Genomic DNA, 13,795 nt, shown 5'->3' on the forward strand with positions numbered 1-13,795 from the left:
GAATTTTTATGGTTTCAGGTCTTACATTCAAGTCGTTAATTCTTTTGGGTTAATTTTTGTGTATGGTGTAAGATAACGGTCTACTTTCATTCTTTTGCATGTGGCTGTCCAGTTTTCCCAACACTGTTTATTGAAGAGACTTTCCTTTCTCCATTGTATGTTTTTGGCTCCGTTGTTGAAAATTAGCTGTCCATAGATATGTGTGTTTATTTGTAGGCTCTCAGTTCTGTTTCATTGATCTGTGTGTCTGTTTTTGTGCCAGTACCATGCTGTTTTGGTTACCATAGCTTTGTAGTATATTTTGAAATCAGGGAGTGTGATACCTCCAGCTTTGTTCTTTTTTCTCAGGATTCCTTTGGCTATTTGTGGTCTTTTGTTGTTCCATATAAATTTTAGGATTCTTTGTTCTGTTTCTGTGAAAAATGTCATTGGAACTTTGATCGGGATTGCACTGAATCTATAGATTGCTGTAGGAAGTATGGACATTTAATTATGTTAATTCTTCCAATCCAAGAGCATGGACTGTCTTTCCATTTCTTTGTGTTGTCTTCTGTTTCTTCAGCAATGTTTTATGGTTTTCAGTGTACAGGTCTTTCACCTCTTCAGTTAAACTTATTTCTAGGTATTTTATTCTTTTTGTTGCAGTTGTAAATGGGATTGTATTCTTAATTTCTCTTTCTGCTACTACATTGTTAGTGTATAGAAAGGCAGCTGATTTTTGTATGTTGATTTTGTATCCTGCAACTTTACCGTATTCGTTTATTATTTCTAAAAGTTTTTTGGTGGATTCTTTAGGGTTTTCTATATGTAAAATCCTGTCATCTGCAAATAGTGACAGTTTTACTTCTTCTTTTCCAATGTGGATCCCTTTTATTTCTTTTTCTTGCCTGATTGCTCTGGCTAGGACTTCCAAAACTATGGTAAATATGACTGGTGAAAGTGGGCATCCTTGTCTAGTTCTTGTTCTTAGAGGGATAGTTTTCAGTTTTTCACCATTGAGAATGATGTTAGCTGTAGGTTTGTCATATATGGCCTTTATTATGTGGAGGTACTTTCCTTCTATACCCATTTTATTCAGAGTTTTTATCATAAATGGATGCTGTATCTTGTCAAATGCTTTCTCTGCATCTATTGAGATGATCATGTGATGTTTATTTTTCATTTTGTTAATGTGGTGTATCACGTTAATTCATTTGGGAATGTTGAACCATCTCTGCATCCCTGGAGTAAATCCCACTTGATCATGGTGTATGATCTTTTTCATGTATTGTTGTATTCGATTTGCTAGTATTTTGTTGAGGATTTTTACATCAATGTTCATCAGTGATATTGGCCTACAGTTTTCTTTTTTTGTGTTGTCTTTGTCTGGTTTTGGTATCAGGATAATGTTGGCTGCGTAGAATGAGTTACGAAGCTTCCCCTCCTCGTCAATTCTTTGGAATAGTTTGAGAAGGATAGCTATTAAGTCTTCTTTGAATGTTTGGTAGAATTCACCAGGGCAGCTGTCTGGTCCTGGACTTTTATTTTGGGGGAGTTTTGATCTCCTTACTGGTGATTGGTCTATTCAGATTCTCTGTTTCTTCTTGATTCAGTTTTGGAAGGTTGTATGATTCTAAGAATTCACCCATTTTTTCTAGATTATCCAGTTTGTTGGTGTATAGCTTTTCATAGTATTCTCTTACAATCTTTTGTATTTCTGAGGTGTCTGTTATAATTTCTCCTCTTTCATTTCTAATTTTATTTATTTGAGCCTTCTCTTTTTTTCTTGGTGAATCTGGCTAAAGTTTGTCAATTTTGTTTATCTTTTAGAAGAACTAGCTCTTAGTTTCATTGACTTTTTTTCCTATTGTTTTTTAGTCTCTATTTGATTTATTTCCACTCTGATTTTTATTATTTCCTTTCTTCTACTGATTTTGGGCTTTGTTTGTTCTTCTTTTTCCTGTTCCTTTACGTGCACTGTTATATTGTTTATTTGAGATTTTTCTTGTTTGTTGAGATAGGCCTGCATTGCTGTAAACTTCCCTCTTAGAACTGCTTTTGCTGTATCCCATAAATTTTGGCATGTCACATTTTCATTTTCATTTGTCTCCAGGTATTTTTTGATTTCTCCTTTGATTTCTTCATTGACTCAATCGTTGTTCAGTAGCATTTTAATATTTGTGGCTTTTCCCATTTTCTTCCTGTAGTTGATTTCTAGTTTCATACTGGTGTGGTCAGAAAAGATGCTTGGAATTATTTCAGTCTTCTTAAATTTATTGAGACTTGTTTTGTGGCCTAATATGTGATCTGTCCTGGAGAATGTGCATTAGAAAAGAATGTGTATTCTCATGTGTGTGGTGTTGGATTGTAATTAGTATTTGGGTGGTGAACATGAGAACATGATGTAATCCGTGCAGAAACAGAAATATAATGATGTACACCTGAAATTCATACAATGTTATAAACCAATGTTACTGCAATAAACAAAACAAACAAACAAAAAAAGAATGTGTATTCTGTGGGCTTTGGATGGAATGTTCTGTATATATCTACTAAGTCCACCTGGTCTAATATGTCATTTAAGGCCAGAGTTTCATTATTGATCTATCATTGGTGTAAGTGTGGTGTTAAAGTCCCCTACTATTATTGTGTTGCTGTGTGTTTCTCCTTTTATGTCTGTTAATAATTGCTTTATATATTTAGGTGCTCTTATGTTGGGTGTGTAGATATTTACAAGTGTTATATCCTCTTGTTGGATTGTTCCTTTTATCATTATGTAATGCCCTTGTTTCTTGATAGAGTTTTTGTTTTAAAGTCTATTTTGTTTGATATAAGTATTGCTACCCCAGCTTTCTTTTCATTGCCATTTGCATGGAGTATCTTTTTCCATCCCTTCACTTTCAGTTTGTGAGTGTCTTTAGGTCTGAAGTGTGTCTCTTGTATGCAGCATATATATGGGTCTTGTTTTTTTATCCAGTCGGCCACCCTATGCCTTTTGATTGGAGCATTTAGTCCATTGACATTGAAAGCAGCTATTAATAAGAATGTACTTATGCCATTTTGTTACTTTTTTTTCTGGGTGTTTTAGTAGTTCTTCTCTTTTCCTTTCTTCTTCTCTTGCTCTCTTCCCTTGTGGTTTTATGGCTTTCTGTAGTATTATGTTTTGGTTCCTTTCTCTTAATTTTTTGTGTATTTACTATAGGTTTCTGGTTTGTGATTACCATGAGGTTCATATATAATAACCTATGTATATAGCAGTCTATATTAAGTTGATGGTCTCTTTAGTTTGACCTCTTGCCAAAAGCTCTACTCTTTTACTTTCCTCGTCCCACATTTTATCTTTTTGATATCATATCTAACCTCTTTTTTTGTGTGTGGGTATCTGTTACCCTCTTATCATGGAAATAGATAATTTTACTTTATTTATTTATTTATTTATTTATTTTCCCCCAAAGCCCCAGTAGATGGTTGTATGTCATAGCTCCACATCCTTCTAGTTGCTGCATGTGGGACGCAGCCCCAGCATGGCCAGAGAAGTGGTGCGTTGGTGCACGCCCGGGATCTGAACCCGGGCCGCCAGCAGTGGAGTGCGCGCACTTAACCGCTAAGCCATGGGACCCACCCCAAGAAATAGATAATTTTAGTACTTTTGATTTTTGAGCTTCATATTAGCTTCATAGGGGGTTGATCTGCTACCTTTATTGTATATTTGCCTTTACCAGTGGTTTTATTGCTTTTTTTGGATAATTTTCTTACTCCTATTTGTGGTCTTCTCTTTTCCACTTAAATAAGTCCCTTTAGCATTTCTTGTAAAGCTGGTTTCTTGGTGATAAAGTTGTTTAGTTTTTGCTTGTCTGGGAAACTATTTCTCTCTCCTTCCATTCTGAATAATAACCTCGCCAGGTAGAGTATTCTTGGCTGTAGGTTTTTTCCTTTCAGCACTTTAAATATACCGTGCTCCCTTCTAGCCTGTAAGGTTTCTGCTGAGAAGTCAGCTGATAGCCTTATGGAGTTTCCTTTGTATGTAATTTGTTGCCTTTCTCTTGTGGCTTTTAGGATTCTCTCTTTAATTTTTGACATTTTAATTATAATGTGTCTTGGTGTGGGCCTCTTTGGGTTTATCTTGTTTGGTGTTCTCTGTGCTTCCTGTACCTGGATGTCTGTTTCCTTTCTTAGGTTAGGAAAGTTTTCAGCTATTAATTCTTCAAATAGATTCTCTGCCCTTTTGTCTCTCTCTTCTCCTTCTGGGACACCTATAACATGGATGTTAGTGCACTTGATGTCCCAGAGATCTCTTAGACTGCCCTTGTTCTTTTAAATTTTTTTTTCTTTTATCTGTTCAGCTTGGGTGATTTCCTCTAGTCTTTCGTCCAGCTCGCTGATCCGTTCTTCTGTATCATTTACTCTGTTATTGAGTCCCTCTAGTGAATTTTTCATTTCCAGTATTGTATTCTTTGTTTCTAATTGGTTCTTTGTTATATTTTCCAGTTCTTTGTTGAAGTTCTCACTGAGTTCATCCATTCTTCTCCCAAGATCAGTGAGCATCCTTTGTTTGAACTCTTTGTCAGTTCGATTGTTTATTTCTCTTTTGTTTAGTTCTTATCCTGGGGTTTTGTCCTGTTTCCTTACTTGGAACATATTCCTTTGCCTCCTCATTTTGCCTCTTTCTCTGGGCTTATATCTGTGTATTAGGTAGATCAGCTACATCTGCTGATCTTGGAGAGGTGGCCTCATGTAAGAGATGCCTTATGAGGCCCAGCAGTGTACTTCCCTCTCATCACCAGTTCCAAATGTTCCAAGAGTGTCTCCTGTGTGGGCTACATGCCTCCTTCTGTTGTGGCAGGGTTGCTGTTGCTGCAGGTGCCTGGGGAGGCTAGGCTGCCCCCCTGGCCCCAGCACAGTTGGCTGCAAGGTCTAATAGCACATTCCTGTTGCAGTTTTTCTGTTAAGTGAGTAGGCCCCCAGTGTGGCTGGTTGCTAGGCTCAAGGGCTTACAATTGCTGTAGGCCTCTGGCCTACAAGGCTCTCGTCAGCTCTCTTAGGGTTGCAGCTGCTTGGGGCCGGCCCCAGGCATAGGAGGGCCCAATTGGAAGATGGGGCCAATCCCCTATGTAGCTGTTAGAGAAGCACAAGTCTGCTGCAGCTGACAGGCCCCACGGCCTGCAGGGCCACACAACCCGTCAACACAGTGCTGCCCTGTGTATGCACCCTGACCCACTGAAGTGGACCCAGTCGCCCCACTGCAGAGGCCCCATACACTCCACCAATGCAGGCCCGCCCCTTCTGCATATCCTGCCTCGCAGAGGTGGACCCACTCACCTGGTTGCAGAGGTTCCAGGCACCCTGCCTATGTGGGCCCACAAGCCCTATGAGGGCTTGCTGTTGGGTGGGGCCAGTCCCTACGGTAGGCTGCCCTGCATTAAATCTTGGTTGAGCTGGATTAAATGCTCTAGTGGGTGGGGCAAACCCTTGCACTAACAGGCCAGGGGAAGAACTCCAATGGCGTCTGCCAATGTCTGTGTCAGCACACCTGTACTAGGTCACAGTAATGGCTGCCGCCAATGTCTCAGTCCCTGGAGAGGTCTCACCTCTTACTGAGATGCACCCAGAGCCTATCAGGTGAGTCTCTTTTTTCCAAAGGACTGTGCACCTTTCTTTCTGGTGATTTTAGGTTGCTTTCTGAAACGGGTGAATTTGTACATGGGCTCTTTAAGAGCAGGCTTTTTTTCCTTATGTCTGATAGCTTTTCTGGGGGTATTCCCCATTGTAGTTAATAGCCAGCAGAGCCAGGTATTATGACACTTGTCTCTGTTGTGCTGAGTCAAAAAGCTGCTTATTGTGGTAACTCTCCCCTGCTCAGATCCCCTACTCCTCTAAGGAAAGGCTTCCTACCTTAAGATTGCTCCTGGCCTGCCGTGAAGCATTGCCCCTAGAAGGTGGCTTTTTTCTCTCCAGAAAGGAATTTCTGCCTCTTTGACCTCAGTCAACACTGTCCCTTTTTGTGGGGGTTCTTTTTATCCAGTTTTCAGTTCTCTCGTAGTGGTAATTTTTCCAAGAGTAGTTGTAAATTCGTCATGTCTATGGGAGGAGGTGAGTTTGGAGTGTGCTTATGCTGCCATCTTGACACCGTCCTTAATTTTTTTTAATCTTTTCTGATTTCAGGTCTCTGTCAGTGGAATTGAATGGGATTATATTGCCACACAGGGACCATTACAGAATACCTGTCAAGATTTTTGGCAGATGGTGTGGGAACAGGGAATTGCAATTATAGCGATGGTGACAGCAGAAGAGGTAAGTACGCATTTCTCTTAATTGATTTTCTCAGCCTCAGAAGAGCAGTTAATGTTGATCAGTGGGATCCTGATCTTTAGAAAAAGGCAGGGTAGGATTGCGGTTCTGAATTTCAGACGTGCTGTCTGGATGAAAGGACGTCCATTGCTGGATCTCGTGTTGTGTTTTGACTGTGCTTGTCTTTCACAGGAGGGTGGAAGGGAGAAGAGCTTTAGGTATTGGCCACGACTTGGTTCCAGGCACAACACCGTCACCTATGGAAGGTTTAAGATCACAACCCGGTTCCGCACAGACTCTGGCTGCTATGCCACCACAGGGTTGAAGATGAAGCACCTTCTCACGGGGCAGGAGAGGACGGTTTGGCATCTCCAGTACACAGATTGGCCTGAGCATGGCTGTCCAGAGGACCTCAAGGGATTTTTATGTAAGTGTCTTCACTGGAGCACAGCTTCCACTGGAGCTATGAAATAGCCATCGAGAGGGAGACTTAGGTTCCTGAAATATTTCCTTTATGTTGTCTCATATAAGCTTTGAACTTGTTTTAAAATAAATGTTTTAAGTGTTTAGGGGAGGCTTAACAGAAGAAGTTTTAAGGTATAATTTGGTAGTGAGTAGAATGCCATAAATGACCGTTAGAGACTCTCTCCTCCATTTTATAGATGAGAAAATGAAGCCCAGGCGGAGTCAGTGACTTGCCTAAAATCACACTGTCAGTTAGGAGTTGGGCTTGGTTAATTGGCACGCAATGTGTTTATCTGGAGTTATCTCAATCAGTAGAGATAATCTGAAGATTGTCAGTTTCATAAGCCTTAATCTCTGAGTATTTTTCTATTTCATGGGTATTTCACAGCATACCTTGAAGAGATCCAGTCTGTTCGACGCCATACAAATAGTACAAGTGAACCAAAAAGCCCCAACCCTCCATTGCTGGTCCACTGCAGTGCTGGAGTGGGGAGGACCGGGGTCGTCATCTTGTCCGAGATCATGATTGCCTGTCTGGAACACAACGAGGTGCTTATGTCCTCTTTTGGTGGGGGGGAGAAGTGGGCTAGGCACAGGGCTGGGGAAGAGAGGGACCTGGTGGCCTGGCGGTTCAGTTCTTTCTACACTTAGTTCCTTGGGGGTTTCTAACAGAAGATGCTAAGGTAGAAAAGAGACTGTCTCCTAACCAGAACTCTGTGAGGACACCGCACCCACCTCCAGCTCTCCCCCAGGGAATGCATCCTTCTCATCGCTGTTTCTCTCAATCTAGGTGCTGGACATCCCAAGGGTGCTGGACATGCTGAGGCAGCAGAGAATGATGATGGTGCAGACCCTCTGCCAGTACACGTTCGTATACCGAGTTCTCATTCAGTTCCTGAAAAGCTCAAGGCTCATATAAGCTCCCACAACTTCTTATGGGGACCTGATGATGTGAAGCGTTTACAGCTAAAAAAAAGTGCTTGCCTAACTCATACTTTCCCCTCAACACTCAATCCACGCAGACACTACATCGGGACGTGAAGGATGGTATGAATGATGGCGCACTGAAGGAAATGTGCAAAGCTTAAGGCTGAAGAGGGGGATTCTTAACCTGGGAAAGATGCTGAAGAAGGACTTGCTTTCGAGCGTGTTGCCCTGCTCCGGTCTGTCTGATTTGCAGTACTTGCACACGTGTTGGAGATTGTATTTTCTAGACAATTCTCTATTTTACTGAAGCTACACTGGGCAATTTTGGCAATCATTAAAGTGCATAGGTTTCTATCTTAAACTAGTTTTTGATAATGGAATTTTATTTTATGACTGAAATATTTGGGGTTTTCTTGTTGAGAAACTGAACTTTCCATGGGGCTGACCCACAGATATGAGTAGTTCCTATATAACTTTGTATTTAAAACCATGTTATTATCTTTTGTTATTTTTTAAAAACCTTGAGTATTTAACAGTTTAGTTACCAAACCCAAAACTACAGAAGAATCTAAAAGTGTTATTTTGAAAGATAGAAAGCATTTTTATATTCAAAGAATTTTTTAACCTAAAAATTCTATATATTTGTACCTTCTATATTTTCCAAACAAGAGTTCAACTCGTTAAGGACTGAAATGAGTCAGTTAATGTAAGGGAAAGTTGTGAATGAAGGCACGTTATTTAAAATGTAAGAGAATAATCAGATTCACTATTTTTTTAGTATTATTCGTAAACCTAAATGAGTTTGATTTTATTGGTTGAAAATGAAGTGAAAAACAATTGCATAGGATTTAAGCACTTTTTTGTTAAAACCAGTAAATCTGAGTTTTAATGTATGTGTTGCTGTATAGATGAACCGGTAACCATGACACTGTTGCAGAAGAAGTGTTTTGGACGAGATAAGGAATGAGAGTATGTGGGATGACTAGGATAAGAGTAAGTGCAGTGTAAATGCAAGATGGTAAATGCAAGGTGCCTCTGTCTTTACAAAAATGCAGTGTTATCTGTGCTCAGACTGAGATGCTGGGATGGAGAGTGGGGACTTGGGAGTATGGGGCTGACCCCCTAGAGGTAGGGACCCCAGGAAATTCAAGGCCTGTCACTGTCGGTGACTCACTCTGTTTCCTTGGAGTTCTTCCACCTAAACCTCTCTTCTTTTTAAACAAATAAAATCAGGTTTATATTATCATTAAAAGAAGCCTTGAAGAGGCTATATTTTCTTTTGGTTGAAAGAAGGGAAGACTTAGTAATAGTTTCACCTCATCTCCCAAAACCGTAGCCCAAACTTGTGGGGCCACCAGAGATTGCTGTGGTATTCAAGAGGAACTTGAATTTTAGCTCCTTAATCCCCTAACTTCACTCCTGAGGTCCATTTTAGCTTCTTTGTCCCCCTCCCCCATCCTATGTTCGCACATCACAGTGGGCAGAACCAGGCTGCATTAAAGAGGGGAGTGTCGCCTTTGGCCCAGGCTGAGATGGACTTGTCACAGTGGGAGTTGAGTAGGTAAGGACTCATGGCTACAGTTAGCTGCGGAGCCATCTCTTTTCCCTTCTTCTGAGGCTGCTTCTCCAAAATGTAGAGTTTCCAGAATGTCAAATCTAGGGCAATTTCTCCAAATTACAGTATCCCCGGGATGTTCTGATTCCCATGTTAACTCCTAAAGCAGTTTAACTCATTCTTTTCACCATTAAGTGTGTGTTGTCAGCCGTGAGACAGAATTTCCTTCGTCCAGTGTTGCTCTGCCTAACCTAACTCTGAGTTGCCCGGAGCCAACTACTTAAGAGGAAAATTCAGAAGATATTAATAAAAAGGAATATTGAAAGTGGGCACATTTCTCACTTAGGAACAAAATACTAATTTTAAATCTAAAATTGTTTTTAGAAGTCCTTTTTAAAGAACGGTACACTTAAGTGTAAATATTCAGAAAGAGCCCCCAGAAAAATGAAGTAAGATTTTTTTTATGGTAATATTTCCCATCTCCACACCCTACAGAGGACAGGAGTGTTTCTGATGCTTTTTTTCTTTCACGGTACGTTTTTAAAACATGCTTTTCTGTCACGTTTAAACACTTTGAAGTGTCCCATTGACAAGAACATATTGTAAAACAAAAATCTAAAGAGTAATATATATTTGTGTTCCTGTTGTAATAATTTGATTATAAGAAAATTACTTATGAGGACTAAATTATACTGTTTAAATGTCACTCTTAAAATGTTGCATGTTTGATATAACGTCTAAGACCCACTGTAATTTTCTGTCCCTTTTGAATTTTTAAACTTTTAATTATAGTTAGTGAATATGAAAGCATTTCTGAATAAAAATAAATCCAAATTACTGGACTTCAAAATGATGTGATTTTCAAGAGCAAACTATAGAACACTGAGGTTTCATAGGTTTACCACGTCTGAATTGAGGATGTTACTGTCTGCCAAACTTACACAATCCTTCAGTATCCTAGTGTCTTTTAGTTCCTTGATATTAATTTCACATCAAAATTACCAAAATGTACATTTTCACAAAAAGTAAGTTGTAAACCAGTGTTTTCCACTGATCAATTTTGGCATCTCTGGCCTCAGTTTTCCTGATTAGTGGGGTCTTTTGATGAAATATTCTACTTGATAGTTTTGAGTACAGAAAGTGTTCATTTTAGAATATTATTTGGAATGTTAATTGCAGTCATTGTTAATTACTTTCTTTTGGAACATCTACTGTGAAGCATTCAGAAAGCCCTAGAACCTAGCCTTCAAAACACTTTGGCAGGATTAAAACAGAAGCTGGAGGGCCGGCCCCGTGGCTTGGTGGTTAAGTGCGCGCGCTCCGCTGCTGGCGGTCCGGGTTCGGATCCCGGGCGCGCACCGACGCACCGCTTCTCCGGCCATGCTGAGGCCGTGTCCCACATACAGCAACTATAAGGATGTGCAGCTATGACATACAACTATCTACTGGGGCTTTGGGGGGGAAAAATAAATAAATAAAATCTTTAAAAAAATAAAATAAAACAGAAGCTGGACCAGTGCTTCCTTAGAAACTTCCAGAAAGAGCAAGGTCTAGGCAGAAACACAGAAGAAGAGAGTGTTGGGGTATAGGACTGAGAGGCGACAGCATGGCATGGCCAACTTTTTTGTGGAGCTTTCATCATCAGAAGAAAATAGTCATTTCAAATGGGTTGATATGTTAATCTACACGATATTAAGAAAATATAAATGTATGTATTATATATAAAACTTTATATGTATTGAAATATACATACATATTGTACAAACTACAGTATCCCAGGGATGTTCTGATTCTCATGTTAGCTGCAACTTATCAGGAGCAGGTTTATTTGAGATTTGTATGAACAAATGGAAGCAAGAATTACTGTTTAAACAATTTTTTCAATCAGACTTTTTGAAGGAACTCTTTTGGATATAAATTTAGGGAATTTGCTTCCCATCAAGATTTCATGTGGAATAAACTAAAACTCTCTCTTTCTAGTTTAAAGTTTATTTAAAAAAATCTAAATTGGAGGGGACTCTTTTTTGAGCTGAGGGATAGACATTTCAAAAATAGAGGGATAGGTACATTAGGAATTTCCCTGGGAAAACACTTTTCCAAAGAACGTGAGTTTTCCAAATTCCTGTACACGAGGGCTCCATCTACCCCAATATCTATAATTACTTATAGAAAAATGAGGAAAAATCAGAGAGTCCAGTTGTTTAAAATGTGCATGTGTTGGGGGTGGGTGGATAGAGGGAGGATTTTGGAAAACATTTGAAGGGGTCCTTGAATTGTTAAAGTGGCATGGTTTTCTGTATAGTGCAGGCAGTTCCCAAATAAAAATTATGCTCTAAAAGTTCAGATGGATGTTGAATTATTGAGATATAGTAATATTCCACCTTGTAAACAATACTTTAAGTGGGTGTTAACTTCCTTGGTTTGTCCCCTCAAAGCTTATTTAAACCATACGGGCTCTAAAAGGTGAACAGTGGTATAAAACCAAATCGCCATAATCTGTATACTTATGGCAATTTTTCTCCCTGCTGCACCCTGGTGGTGAGATTAGAGAATGAATTCTTTCTGCCTGGCAGTGGGGACAGCCTCAGCAAGTAATTGAAGCCTCCGATTGATCAGTGTTTCATGAGAGAATTCCACGTAGGTGAATATCCCAGCTTTTGTTACAGAAACAGGCGCATGAAGGTAAGGAACAGAATAGGACGTATGATGACGTGAGCAGGGATGCTGCCTGTGAGGCGGTGCTGGGGAGGGGTGGGGTGGGGTGGGGAAGGAGGATGAATTGGCAATACATCCCCTTGCCGTTCCTGTTTCCACTTACACATCCTCCTCTGGATTGTCACTGGCATGAAATGAGACGTAGAGGATGGGCCAAGAAGGAAGCTGAAGGTCTGCAGCACCCAGCTGAGGAAGCAGCAGTCCAGGCAAATATTCCCCTGTCAAGGGTCTCTCCAGGTCACATGTATGTAAACTAGGGTCTGGCTGCACATTATATTTCCAAAAATGTTTAAACTACCCTCAGATATTTGAGAAAATAAAATTCTTAGTTTTCAAAAACTAGAGTAAATCTTTTTCCAGTATGTTGATGGGTTAAGAAAGAGATAGTAACCATATACTTATTTTAAATTATGCTTTAATGTTATAAATAAGTACAAATGAATGACAAGAAAGGAATAATTATTTGAACTAACTGTAAAACTAACAGTATGGCTGACATACTATTCCAAATATTTGAAAATTACTAATTAGTTAAGTAAATCTTTTGATCATTATTCCTTAAATTCCATTAAATGACTTGGTGGTGTCATGTAAAAGGACCGTTTAAAAAAAATCTAAGATCCTTCAGCTGTGAACCTCTAAGTAGTTACCCACACTGGCTATCGCAGTACACGATTCCAGTGTGATCAATCTGCAATTTTAACTGAAGTGGCAGGTGGTTTTTAAACGGTATAAAAAGACCAGTACTTTATTTCATTTGTCACTATTGACATTTTAAGTGTGCATGTGTATTTTAAATTCACTCTAAAAGCTTGGTGAAAAAATATCTACAGTGTTCACTCTTAGGAGCAGGTCTGTTCTACCAAAGAAGTTCAGAAGGTTGGATTATCTGGGTTAGCCAGATCATAAATCTGTCAGTCCTCAATTTTTTGGGTAGATTGATGAGATTAGTACAGATTTAATGGTAACTGGCTTTCCATGACCATTTATCAGCTGAGAAAAACTGAATAAATAAATGGGGAATATAAACTCAATCTCATTTTTCATAAGAGTGCAAATATCACAGGTCAGACTGCTATTTTAATGTTAACAGACTTTTCAAACTTTATTAGCCTAGAAATTTATTAGAAATCACTTGAAATTAATGGACCATTGAATGAGACAAATCTTTTCTTACTTATTTTATAGGAATATTTATTGAAATATAATTTAATCTTAGAGTTAAGGGTCCTGAAAGGATCGAATGGTTAGGTAGTTTTACTGGAATAATACCAGTGCAATACTGGTTCAGTCCAACAAATAGCCTGAAAAAAAGTAAATATTCTCCAGAGGTGACACTTATTTCCAGAACAGATTTAATAAAAAGATTAAAAATAATACAAAACTCTTAAACCCACATGAATTAAACAAAAAGGTGAAAGAAAAAAACACAAAGAAAAAAATAATTTGTAACAACTTTTAGATTGGTAGAGCTCTGATGGGTTTTATTTGCATAGTTTGGTTTTTGTGGCACAACAGAGAAACTGAAGCAGTAGTTATTGTATAGGGATGATTCTCAGTGTTTATGAAAACTTTCTGTTAATATCAGTTTAGACCCTCTCCATATTAGATTTTTAAAAAATTCTATATGAAAAGCAGCTTAATTTCTTGTTGTAGAATTGAGCTGTTACACAATTATCAGTATACTCAGTTTCTAAGTAACATTAAAAATGAGGGGAAAAATAATTTGTTAATATATTAAGCCTTTTAAAACACTTGACTACAGTCAACCTTCCTCAAAGATTGATTGGCATTGGGCCATTGGAATATATTTTTGCCTTCTATTGTATTCTCAAGTAATTTTTTACATTAAAATATAAAATGCTT

The 13,795-nt window shown here is 38.9% G+C and overlaps 1 protein-coding gene across 2 annotated transcripts in view; it reads left to right on the forward strand.

Moving 5' to 3' along the window:
- PTPN21 (protein tyrosine phosphatase non-receptor type 21) overlaps positions 1-10,051 on the forward strand; it is an 81,206-nt gene extending 71,155 nt beyond the window's left edge. For both annotated transcript variants that reach the window (XM_087448084.1, XM_087448085.1), the window contains exons 16-19: positions 6,142-6,270; positions 6,460-6,694; positions 7,121-7,281; positions 7,523-10,051. In XM_087448084.1, coding sequence (XP_087304210.1) covers positions 6,142-6,270; positions 6,460-6,694; positions 7,121-7,281; positions 7,523-7,651 — 654 coding nt within the window. In that variant the 3' untranslated portion in view covers positions 7,652-10,051. The remainder of the gene's footprint in view (positions 1-6,141; positions 6,271-6,459; positions 6,695-7,120; positions 7,282-7,522) is intronic.
- The last annotated feature ends 3,744 nt before the right edge of the window (positions 10,052-13,795 follow it).

This window comes from Ceratotherium simum, chromosome 24, assembly GCF_057802395.1.
Source record: "Ceratotherium simum simum isolate JZ-2026a chromosome 24, ASM5780239v1, whole genome shotgun sequence".
NCBI classification, from domain to species: domain Eukaryota; kingdom Metazoa; phylum Chordata; class Mammalia; order Perissodactyla; family Rhinocerotidae; genus Ceratotherium; species Ceratotherium simum.